This window comes from Rhodnius prolixus, unplaced genomic scaffold (genome assembly GCF_049639745.1).
Source record: "Rhodnius prolixus isolate KJV_2025 unplaced genomic scaffold, Rpr scaffold_1, whole genome shotgun sequence".
Lineage (NCBI taxonomy): Eukaryota > Metazoa > Arthropoda > Insecta > Hemiptera > Reduviidae > Rhodnius > Rhodnius prolixus.
In genome coordinates, this window is record NW_027411581.1 from 61,598,627 (window position 1) to 61,611,079 (window position 12,453).

Sequence of the window (12,453 nt, forward strand, 5' to 3'; positions counted from 1 at the left end):
TTCATTTAAATACCATTTTGTGTTTTTATCCTTAACAACGGGTGAAAGAAAGGTAAATAAATAAATAGAACAGGATGCACCCAGGAAAATTTGTTGAATACATTAAAACGAAATAAATAAGTAATTTTACGTTAAAGTTACGTGCTTTAATAAATGGCTAATTATGGTTCTTAAAATTGTGTAAAAGATTACTTTACACAAGAGAAGTTAAGCTTTCTACTTTCCAGCTGATGAAGAACTGTTAAAGGGCTAAAATTTATGTGTTCTTTCTACAAAATCAATGGCCAAAAGATGCAGAATCAAGCTTCTAGAAATTCTAAGAAAGGATTTGATTCTGTATTTTATTTTCTTGATAAATGGATAACATTTATTGGTGAGAAAAAATAATAAGTAAGCAAAATAAGAGTATCGAAAATAAAATTTACGTTGATTTCTCACTGTATAACTTAAAAACTTAACTAGTATTGCAAGATTGTAGCCGGCAGCTCAAACTATTACTTATTTTCAAAACCGTTCAATAAAATACTGAACATCTTTGATTGATTCACTATAATGCAAACATCAATCAATATGACAACTCAAAAATATTGTGCAATATGACTATTTGCATAATAATAATACCATCTTCCAGGAACTGTTTTAAGGTAAGTTTTGGTCCACGCATATCAACATTCACAAACGCAGATGATTTCATACAGTAAAGTACTATTTTGCTCAATTCAACATGTAAAAAAAAATAAAATACGGCCATTGTGCACGAACATACTTTTAGGCTTCAATAAGAGTGCAGTAAAAAATTTTTTGAGTAAACGCTCAACTTTTATTTAAGATACTTTTTAAAAAACCATTTCTTATTATAGATGTTTTCTTTCAAAGTGTATTGAGTAAGTAGTTGAAAAAAAAAAAAAATTTGGAAACATTCTAAAGGGAGTGGTGGATTCTTAGTGAGCCATATGGTACCTATACTCTTTTATTAAGTAGGTAATATCACTCAAACTGGATGTCTCAAAGCTTGAGTCTAAGGACGATCCTATTAAGTTGATTTATGAGTTTGAAATCGTCTGTAAAAATTAATAAAAAAACAACTTGTACCTTATAACAAATTCAAATTGTAACCCAAGGTTGACCATAGATGCAATTTCATTTTAGTGAAAATTTTTGGTGAATCAATCGTATAGTTATCGCAGTTCATACACTGTTTGTCTAATAACAAAAATTCAATTTGATTAACAATGTTACGGGCTGAGAATCTCTATTTTGGGTAACCATCACTTGCTGAATTCATTGTCTTCATAAATATGCACTATGTTTCTAGAAAATAAATGTTTATTAATTGAATGTGCAAAAATGGCAGTACGAGAACATTAGTCTGACTTCATTGGTCTTCCTTGGTTAGACAGATTTTTTATTTGTTCATAGGGAAAAAGAAAATTATGATTCAGTTTTTTTATTACTAGCCATATTTTAAAATGTTATTGCTACATTTTTTTTTTTTTCATTCAAATAATATTAACGCTTAATAGTATTTTATTTTGAGATATATTAATTTAACAATAACATTATTTATATATCATAACACAAAGTTTTAACATTTCGTATGTTTATAATTTTCATTTTCTAACATTTTCAATATTTACTTTTCTATAAACATAAAAGATTACATTAAGCATATCTGTTTATTTAAACGATATTTGCATATATATATATGTATGTATGTGCATAAAGAAGGTATGCACACCAACTCATAAATAACAATGTTGCTTAATGTCTACCAAATTTAGGTTGTTTTATTAATTTAAAAATAAATGATAGTCAAATAAAATATTTAATATTGCGCGCATATGCTATGGTAGTAGTTTTTTTTTTTAAATATAGCAGTTTCATCTCGCTTAGCTGATGTGTACGCATAAAAAAGACCACTGCTAATTCACAAAAGCACAATGTTAATTTTACATTACAGTAGAAATTAGTTTATTTTAGATTTTATAATATCGTGCGTTTAATAATTCAATATTATTTAATTCACAGCTACGCTAAATGGAGTGTTTGTTGTTATAGATAGTAAATCTAACTTTTTCTTTGCAAGTCCTTTGACTTTGTGATTTGTATTAATCTGATTTTTATAATTTGAGAGCCTAGCTTGGTCTACAAATACTAAGCTCTGCTTAAAGAGATCACGACTAAACTGTACTTTCCAAAGTCTGAAAAAAAAAGATATATTTTACAAACAAAAACACTCTATTCTTTCTTTTTTTATTTTTGTTACTTTATATTATCACTATTATTTCATTTAAATATTTGAATTTTTTTTTTTTTTATTACTTTATTTAAAAGTTCTACTTAAATTTTGTTGAGCTTATGGCAGTTACATTTCTGATATGGTTCTACTACTGGTCACCACGCCAAAAACAAAAAAATTCTTTTCTCAACAAAAGATTGATTACTTCACTAAAATTACATTTTCCCCCTTTTTTCGTTTGTTTTTATGTTCGTACTTTGAGCAAATCCAAACTTTGGCACTTCAACAATTATTTTTATTATTATTAAGTTTATCACTTGTCTTGAAGCCAGGATAAATATGATTTTTATTTTAAAATAAATAAATAAATAAATAAATAAATTTAACGAAATATACTCCGTCCTCCTAATTGTGTAAAGTATTTATATTTATTGAGTACATATAATTATCTATTAGTTTTTAGCATTCATTTAAATTGCCCATTTTATTTACAATAAAATTGTGATTAACATTTTATTTATATCATTGCACTGTTACAAGTACTGTTAAATTTCTAAAAATTACCATGTTAAATGTTTACTTATTAATACAATTAAAATTAGTTTATATTTATACATTTATTATAAAATATCTATTTTATATACACAACATATACACCACATTCAGACATATTTTCCTTTAAAATGATTGTAGGAGAGCAATTAATTTAATCTTTTCTCTAATGATTTTCTATGAATATATATTTTGTTAACAATGTGCACTAAAAACTGAAGAGCAGTACTTTATTTTAAATTTTAATTTGAAAGCTCTTCAAAAAAGCTGGAAATGAAATTTCATCCAGGAAAAAAAAGAAGATATAATAACGCATAATAATTGGCATCTAAAAAATTGCTACTTATTGATTGCAAAATGATTTTATGATAAGAACGATGTTATTTTTATTATTTATACAATTTTTTTTTAGCATAAAGGCTTAAGTTAAACTCGACAATATAAATAATAAACTATAAAGGAGAAAATATGCGAAAAAAATAATTTATTATGAGGCTCGAATTTTAGTTTTGCCCCGTGATGTGCTTTTTTTAAAAAATATTTAATGAAGTATTATAATAATAATCAACAAATTTACAGATATGCAAGGGCAAAAAACAAAAAACAATGTATTATATTATAAACAAAAATTGTGTATATTTTAATTGTAAATAGCAACAGGAACTTGGTTTGTCTCCTATTACATGAATTCATCTAAAGCTTGCTCTCTTTTAGATTTATACTAACTCACTTGGAGAAACACTTGGTTTCTCACAAGATATCACATTACATTTTTTTTGGGTAAAATTTTCATATTTCACTTTCTGCACAAAGAGAACTACACTTTTCGATTCAATAATTTTTTTCATTTTGAAAAATGTGTTAAAAAGCTATCAAATTATTTTTTCTAATCTAACACATGGTTCGCCTCTGTATAATTTTTCAGAAATAATGGATTTTTTTTATTTAACAATATTGTATTAGTAGTTGTATTTATTGTTGTAAAGTGTAGCGATGTGGCAACGCACACATGATATTCGCCAAATTCAGAACAATTATTTAAAAAATACGAAAATGTGAACCGAATCAGTCCTAGAAGTTTTTTTTTTTTTGAAGTGTGTGTGTATAAAAGACACGTCAACATCTCAGGTCACTGGCGCCCGAAGTTTTTTTTTTCTGTGCACTGCCGGTCTCTGGACAATGTTTTCTCATTAAAGACAAATCATAACCGAACAGTGAGCTAGAAGAAGCTTCTATTAAGAAAAAAAAAAAAAATCTAAGGGCCAGCTGCTTGATTCGAACCCCCCCCCCGGGATGTCTACGTTGGAATTCAGAAATCGTAAACCACAGAGCTAATCCCCTTTGCCTCTTGATAAATATTCCAAGTCTCTTTGCTGAATATTCTTTCAATCACCTACAGAACTGTCTATTTTACTTCATTTATCTTTGTAAAAATGACCATTTTACTTGTGCCTTTTAATTAGCCTTTGCATTGAAACTAAAAATAAAAAGTATTAGAAACACTTACGCGGCTTTTTTGTAATCACAATTCTTACGTAGTGACCAATTTTTCTCACACTCTGAATTCCTATTAAAGCTAGTAAATCACACAGAGAAGAGAAGTCAATACAGAATAGCTCTTAATACGAAACTTCCATAAAAAATAAATTTTCCCAAATCAAATACATTTTGCAACGCAACAAACTGAATCATTCGAAAGCTCGAAAGATTATTACAGTCGACTCTCGATAAATCGAAATCCAAGGGACTACAAGAAAAATTCGAATTATCGAGACTTCGAATTATCAAGAAGGGGGAAAAAAATTCGAATTATTAAGAGTTTTTATTATGTATATTGTATGTACATACGTATATTGAAAATACGTATGAACTTACCTAAGTTTTAGATATATATAGCCTCAAGTAAAAAACTGAAAAAAATGAAAACGACAAAAAAGAACAAAAAAATTACATATGTATTAACATTTCAATAAATAATAATATACATATGTACCTACCTAATTAAAAAAATGAAGAACAGTTTTTTGTTACAATGTGGCTTGACTTAGTCAAGTGACTTAGAATTGTGGAGAGCGTTGATGGTGGAATATTGAAAGTTTTGGCGATATCTTTTTTTTTTTTGTCGAACACAGTAAGGGAGACGTACTTCCCATCTTGACAAACTAAGAAAGAGAATTAAAACTGTCCGGTAGGACAGTTTTATAAGGATTGTTTTGGAAAGTTAAACTGGGCTGAAAGGAGTTAAAAACATTACTAGGGAAATGGGCAATAAGCGGAAAATGAGAAGTAAACATTACTAGGGAAAATTCGAATTATAAAGAGGGGAAGGTGGCCTCGTTCGAATTATAGAGCCTTCTCTCCCCCTGTTGTTAAGAAAAGGATTTCGAATTATCAAGCGTATCTAAATACACTGAATTTTTTCGATTTACCGAAGTTAGCAGCTGAGTTAGAGTTTGAATTATCGAAAAATTCGAATTATCTTTGTTTCGACTGTACAACCATAATTGGCATTCTATTGATTTTGACGCTGAAAATTTAGAAATTTAAATAGATACAACGAATTAAAATTAAACTCAGCATAAATATTTATTACTTTTTTGCGATGAATACTCTTAATTTTAAACGTTCTCGTCAAAAAAAAAAAAAACTGGTGAGGTTAACTTTTTGTTTGAATTTATTTTGCTATAAATGCCAAAAGTAAATAAAGCCATTTGTATCAAAAATAATTTAGAATATTGTCATATTAATTTTCCAGTAAGAATTACGTTAGAAAACATGAATGAAAGTTATTATATTAAGCTTTTGAGTTTATTACTCAAATAATTTGATATTAATTATATTAATTATGATATAATGATTAATAATAATAATTTCGTTTATACGATTTGTTGCCTCCGTCTATTATATTCTACAAGTCATTTTTCAATTTTTGTAGAGTAAAATATTTTGAAAAAACTTTACCATATCACCTTCAAAGGAGAAAATTAACTCGAGAGCTGAAAAATAAGATAATGGAGTATCATCTCTCTAGAAGATGGTGGTAACAGAAGACTTTGGCTAGACAGCGCTGGAAGCGTGTAATGATAAACTTGCCAAACTGAAAGTTGAATGATGAGAATCATCACAATTTAAATATAATCTAGAACTAACTGATCTTTCACAATCAGGGCAAACACGTTTTTTTTTCTTGTCTCGTCTGCGTAGGATTTCATGAGCACACCTGAAATTAAAGCAAATATTACCCAGAATGAAATGAATTTCATTTAAAAAGTGTTTACATTTAGAACATTTAAAACGTTAAAGAAAATCGATTAAATAAAATGGTATTTCAGGTAGTCCAATTCTTACCAAACAAACATTTTAATGATTACAAACCATTCCGTAAAAAACCGATTTTTCAAATTAAAAACTTTTTCTTGTCCCGAAAAAAATATTTCCGATAAAAAGACAAAATCTAAATCTAAACGATTTAATAGTTTCCCTTACTATACAGCAGAATAAGAGAAAATAAAAAAAAATCTTTTTTCCTAAGACCAGCTGGTACCCACCTAGCATGAAGTATATGGGCACAGGGTAATGCCTCCAAACTGTCAGTATCATAACCAAATGGTAGGTTACATGCTCCGCATTGCAGCTCTAGTTCCTCTTCAAGTCGATGGGCGGCGCGGCCATGCTCCTCCTGGTGTTCTTCGTCACCAAGACTCTGATATATACGACACAATCTTACACGCACAGTCCTGATTAACAGCTAAAATGTTTTTCAAAATTACAATTAATAATAAGGCTTTGATTTCATCAAAAAAAAAAAAAATCGACCATTTTACACACCTTTGCACCAATAGCCATTGCTACTTCCAGAAGGCGAGTGTTGAATTCTAAAGGTCGACAATTACATATCTTCTGTTGTAATCTGAGCGCTTCAAGGCATCTGGCAGCTCCATCCATTGCTTCCATCTGACATAACCGGTCGCCCATTGATGAAGCGGTAGTCATGGCACTCTCATATTGACGGTAAGCGTTCTGCCGCAAGGATACATACCTTAAAAGTGGAAGCTTAACCAGTAATGATTATGTCGTTAATTCTTTCTACGAGAAAATCGACTTATTCTTATTTTCCTTTAATTTGTTCTCTTAGACAGGTAATTTTCAAGTGGAAACCAAAAAAATTAAACTGTTTAATCGTACATGTGGTAACTTTACATTAAAAAGTTTTTATTAAATGAAAAAGGTGTCTAAATTAAAAAAAAAAAATTAATATTCTACACCCGCCCATTTGCTGACAACTTTTTGTTCAACTACGACTTTCAGTAATTGCCAGTTCGAGGTATAAGCTAAATCTCATTAATAAATTGAAAAGCTGAACAATAATTTTAATAATTATTTTAAATTGACGATTAATCAAGATAATTATGTAATTATTAAAGTAGACTGTGCTCTTAGTACCTCCAAAGAACCGCAGACGATGATTATTAGAAAAAATCTCTTTCGTCTAAAAACCTAGTTTTAAGTTCTTATGAAAAATGCTTGTCAATTTTAATGATTTTTTTTACGACTTACGCTTATTTCAGATTTTTTCCTATAAATATCACCCATGATACGGATGCTTTTGGCATAAGTGCATTGATCTCCAGACACGAGCGATAATCTGGTAGCTTCCTGCAGGAAAAACAACTGTTATTAATAAAAATTGTAATTTGTTTTTTCAATTTTAAAAATTACAATTAAAAAATTATTTCTAGTTTCATCTTATTGATTTTGCGGTAATGTTAAATTAGCAAATTTTTATTTTACAAGCAATTATTTGTTGGCAAGAGTCTCTTGACATGAGAAATAAAATACCTATAATGTTCATGTGAACAAAAGACAAATAATATGATAATAACAATAACAATAATAATAATAGGGAAGGGAGGGAAGGGAGGGATTAGCTATGAGGTTAGCATACTGGACTCCCACGCGGAGGTGCCGGGTTCGAATCCAGCTGCTGACCCTTAGATTTTCTCTTCCTAGGAGCTTCTTACAGCTCACTGTCCGGTGATGGTCAATGTTGTCTGTAACGAGAGAACACTGTCCGGAGGCCGGCAGTGCACTGGAAAAAGTTCCGGGCGCTAATAACCTCAGCTGTTGATGCGCCCAAAAAAAAAATAGTAATAATAATAATAGAAAGCCTAATCTAGAATTCGTTAAGACGCCACAATGAAAAGTTTTATCATGTAATGAATATTATTTGGTAAATACTTTTTTTAATACCTGATTACATCAACAAGTTTTGCTAATTTTAGTCAGATTTTGAGAGATACAATCGTAAGTGTACTTTTCTATCACGTAGGGCTATCTGCCCAAAAAGTATATAATTACGAAATCTAATGGTCATGGAGGCGAATGTCTCATCACAGCCTACAAAATTATGATACGAGTATCTGCTAAGCTGTGAACGGAGATAAATGAGTAAAATGAGTTGTCAATTGTACGTCAAATGAGACAATAAATAAATACTTTCTGGTTCAAGAAAAGATTTTTAAAAAATTTTTTGTTAAGAAATGTTTATATTTTTGGAAAATAAATGATGCAGTAATGAAGTAAATAGATTTTCCAATATACTAACACTACAGTAATCGTGAGCATCTCCTAATTCACCCTGTTTTCTTAGGGCGGTAGCCATTTGCAGCAATGCGGCTCTATGATATCTTGAATTAAGATCTCCCATTTCTAGATTTCTTGAAAGATCATAAGCTTTAGAAGCATATCTTGCAGCTTTATCAGCATCTTGTAAACGACCAAATAGTTCCGATAGTCCTACGTACACCTATACATACGAGTATATATATTCTATATAAATTCAATGATTAGTGTCACACTTTATTCTATCAAAATCATTTTATTCACTGTACTTTTAATTATTTTTCTTTAAATAAAGGTAATAAACCTTTTATTTTGGGTGTAAGAGTTAATGAAATACAGCAAAGAAAAGAAAGAATGATAAAAGTATCTGTAAATAGATAGTGAAGAAGTTAATAAATAAAATACTATTAATGTAATAACCATTTTATTTTATCCACGAGGCTGAGGATATTTCATATTTTTCTTTTCATTTTCCATGTTACAGTTGGATGGAAATAAAATAAAATCAAGGCCAATACTATAATAGAATAGAGGCAATACCAAAAGGAAAATCTAATAAATGTCTTGGGCTAAGCCTCGACAGGGATGATAGAAGTTGGGATTTAAGACTTTCTAAACTCTAAGTAATTCAACCACGAAGTTGATTTCTCTTTCATTCATAAGCATCTTAAAGGAGGATACAAATAAACAGGTTTTTCTATTCATTAAATGAGGGATCCCTTAACTATTTGTTTTCTTAATGTTAGTCACCAAATGAATCTCTTTTTAATTGATGCTGCAACTTTTGATGGAAAATATTACTATTTGAATAGAGGATTCTTTTAAAGAAATTCTGATTTTAACGAAGTACCATCTTTTTTTTCCTTGTAAATATAAATATATAAATTCTTTGAACGTTATTAAATATTTATTTATAAGGAAAATAGAAGGGTACTTCATTAAAATCAGAATTGGAAGTTACTTAATTGAAGCACTGATCATTTATTCGAAAACAAAGGGGTCAGAAAGTAATCAACTCAGAGCTAAATGTTATTAATTTATTAATCACCTTAGCGCTAAATGATATTATTTATAACTCTTATGAATGACTGAAAGACTTGCAGGGAAACAGTACTTATAACTTGATAAGTCGATGCTGTAGCGATCATTATTCTTGAACAGTCCCCTTTAATAAATATGTCGAAATTATCATTTCTTATGTGCATTGAAAGCATCTTCACGATTGCAAATTATTTGAAAAACCTGTAATTGAGAATTAGTTCATTTTCATTTTATCCCTTTTCCAAAAAATATGTTTTAAAAGGCACTTACAAGCCTTTCTATCCCTGTTTTTCAAACCCTCCCTCTTAGCCGCCCACTGAACACCCTAGGTATTCACCAAATGTAATTAATCAAACCATGATGGTTAGAGATCAGCAATGCTGGGCCATTCCATTCCAGCCCACATAGCACGCTTTTTTTTTTCTTTTCGTTTTCTTTCATCTTGACCTTTTAACATTTTAATATATCTTCAGAAATTGGTTCATAAGCTTTGTGTAGAGAAATTAGACTGACACTTTTAAATATCAAGTAGTGCCTGCCACTGATAGACTGATAGTAAATAATATATATAGAGAGAGAGACCTCTGGCTAAACGTAAGAAAAATAGATATTTTTATTTCCAAAGAAACGAACCTTCGCTATTCAAACCAACACAACTCAAAGAGCTAATTTTTTAATTCTTCAGGGCACACTAAGAAAATGTTTTCTCATTTTGCTGAAGAGGAACTCCTACTTAATCAATGTCGTCAAGTCAATTTCTTTAGTGTAAGAAACTATATAAAAATATGAACGCTTAATTTAATTTAATCTGGGAAAATAGATTTTATAAAACAGGTAAACAGCCTGTGAAATGATTTGGTTAGCTCAAAAAATGGAAGATTACGAAGTTTTGATAAAGGTATAGAGATAAATAAACACAATTTTTCAAAGAAGAAGAAAATAAAAAAGTTTCATAAAATGAAATAGACCTAAAATAATCTAAATTGAGAACTTCAGGAAATGATGTGCAGATGATCAAGTTTTGAAATTGGAATTGCAAATCTCAAGTTAATCCTAATGTAAAGGTTTATATGATTATATATGATGAAAAACAGATGAATCCCTAGAAATCTTTTTCAATCCAGTAATTAGATTTGTCTACAAGTTCATGGACATTAAGTAAGGAAGAGGCCAAGAAAAAGCAAAAAAGGCGCTGACAATTGCATTACTTAATCCAATATTACAAATAATAAAAAAGTTAATTTATAATTTCTTAGTTGAATTATCAAATTTTATGTAGTGAAACCCGAAATCCTGGCCGACCAGAGGAAGAGGAGCAAAAAGAAGAAGAAGAAAACTTAATTGACAAGATTTATGCGTATAAAGAAATATCCTTCACAGAATAACAGAAGTAGGATAAAATGATATGGATATAGTAATCACAGATGAACCAAGAATCCTCAAAACAAGTAATGAAAGGTTTTCAGCAAAAAAAGTAGAAGCATAGAATGGATGCGGTTTAACACATGAAGAAAGATGTATGGATAGGACAGGTAACAAATGATGATTAATAAATGATGTGCTGGAGAGTTGTTTGCTCAGTTGTGGCAAATCCTTTAACAAATAATAATAATAATAATATTATTATTACATTCTAGTTATTACATTCAAAATTGTTTTACCAATTATTTTACTGAAAACGGCGTGTAAAGCATTAAAGGATTTACATCCAATGAATCGTATAGTGGCAGCAGCAAATTGGAGAGAGAATGGGCAAATTATAGCGATATAGAACACAAGATAACTTTATAATGCTGAAAATATAGCATTATGGTAATTATCAAACATTTATGTTCAGTGTGGTCGATATTTAATGAGCAATTTATTATTCCCTCATTCTATGGGCATACACTTCTTAATATGTAAATATTTTAAAAAAAATTACCGGTTTGTTCGACTACCTAATTTCTAAAATGAAAGTATAATTCGGAAGAAAATCTAGTTAAATAAATGTATGGATTACATACGAGTATATGTTTGAACATCATTACAATATAAATTGTTGCTATTAAACAGTTGATATTGTAGTATTATTATATAATGAAACTTAAACTTATAAATATTATTAATTATCACCGTTTTCGTGAATGAAGATAACCTTAAAAGATAACTTTATCCGGAACTTTATTCATAAAGACAACAATTTTGTAAACTACCAGGAACATAGCAAAACTACATAACAAATTACCTGTCACACACACATAAAGCTACTCTGTTAACTATAACTATGGTACAAATGGAGGCACCTTTACAAATCGAATTACACAAAGTAAGTTAGCCTGTAGTTGCATACAGATGAGTTTTACTCGGCTAAATTCATTAAAAGTTCGTGCTCATTCATTTTTACACAAAGAGCATCAAAAAAGGAAGTAGTTTGTAAATTTTTTTTGGTTTTCTTGTATGGAAATCCATGACTATTCTTCTTGAACACAAAGAGGAGCAGAGCAGGTGGTGAGAAATCATATCACATCACGTATCATTAATTCCAGACTACTTAAACGGCCCAAAGCAGAGTTGATTAAACAAAAGAATTAGGTTGGCTTTAGGTTTATAACCTTACTAGCTACCACTATCTACGTAGGTTTTATTCACTTGGGGATTTGTTGTAGGAAGCGCGCAATACTGTATTGTTTATAAAATAGGTTAGAATTTTTGCAAAAGATTTCTGATTTAAAACTTTAAAGAATGAGAAGGAGTTTGTTCGGTCAGTGAAACACTTCTTTTTTTTTATACTTAATGAAGATTACAATGTTTATGTAGGTATAAAAGTACGGCTTAAAGTATACTCTAGCTTTTTAAAACCCAAAGAAAGCCTGTTGAAGGGAGCACAAATGGCAACTATGTAAAACGAAGATCTACTAAAAAAGTTTCGTTAAAAAGTCTCCCTCTCTCTGGCCATTTCCGAACATTCTTTTCCGCATAATTTAATTAAGAACAAGATTATGGAGAATGATTCTTTT

General features: G+C 29.5%; 1 protein-coding gene across 7 annotated transcripts in view; it reads right to left on the reverse strand.

The window, feature by feature from the left end:
* Positions 1-4,808: 4,808 nt before the first annotated feature.
* LOC141450766 (43 kDa receptor-associated protein of the synapse homolog) overlaps positions 4,809-12,453 on the reverse strand; it is a 129,435-nt gene continuing 121,790 nt past the window's right edge. For all 7 annotated transcript variants that reach the window (XM_074121554.1, XM_074121547.1, XM_074121589.1 and 4 more), the window contains 5 exons: positions 8,397-8,597; positions 7,349-7,447; positions 6,620-6,811; positions 6,340-6,539; positions 4,809-6,011 (listed from right to left, as the gene is read on the reverse strand). In XM_074121554.1, the coding sequence (XP_073977655.1) occupies positions 5,849-6,011; positions 6,340-6,539; positions 6,620-6,811; positions 7,349-7,447; positions 8,397-8,597 (855 nt within the window). In that variant the 3' untranslated portion in view covers positions 4,809-5,848. The remainder of the gene's footprint in view (positions 6,012-6,339; positions 6,540-6,619; positions 6,812-7,348; positions 7,448-8,396; positions 8,598-12,453) is intronic.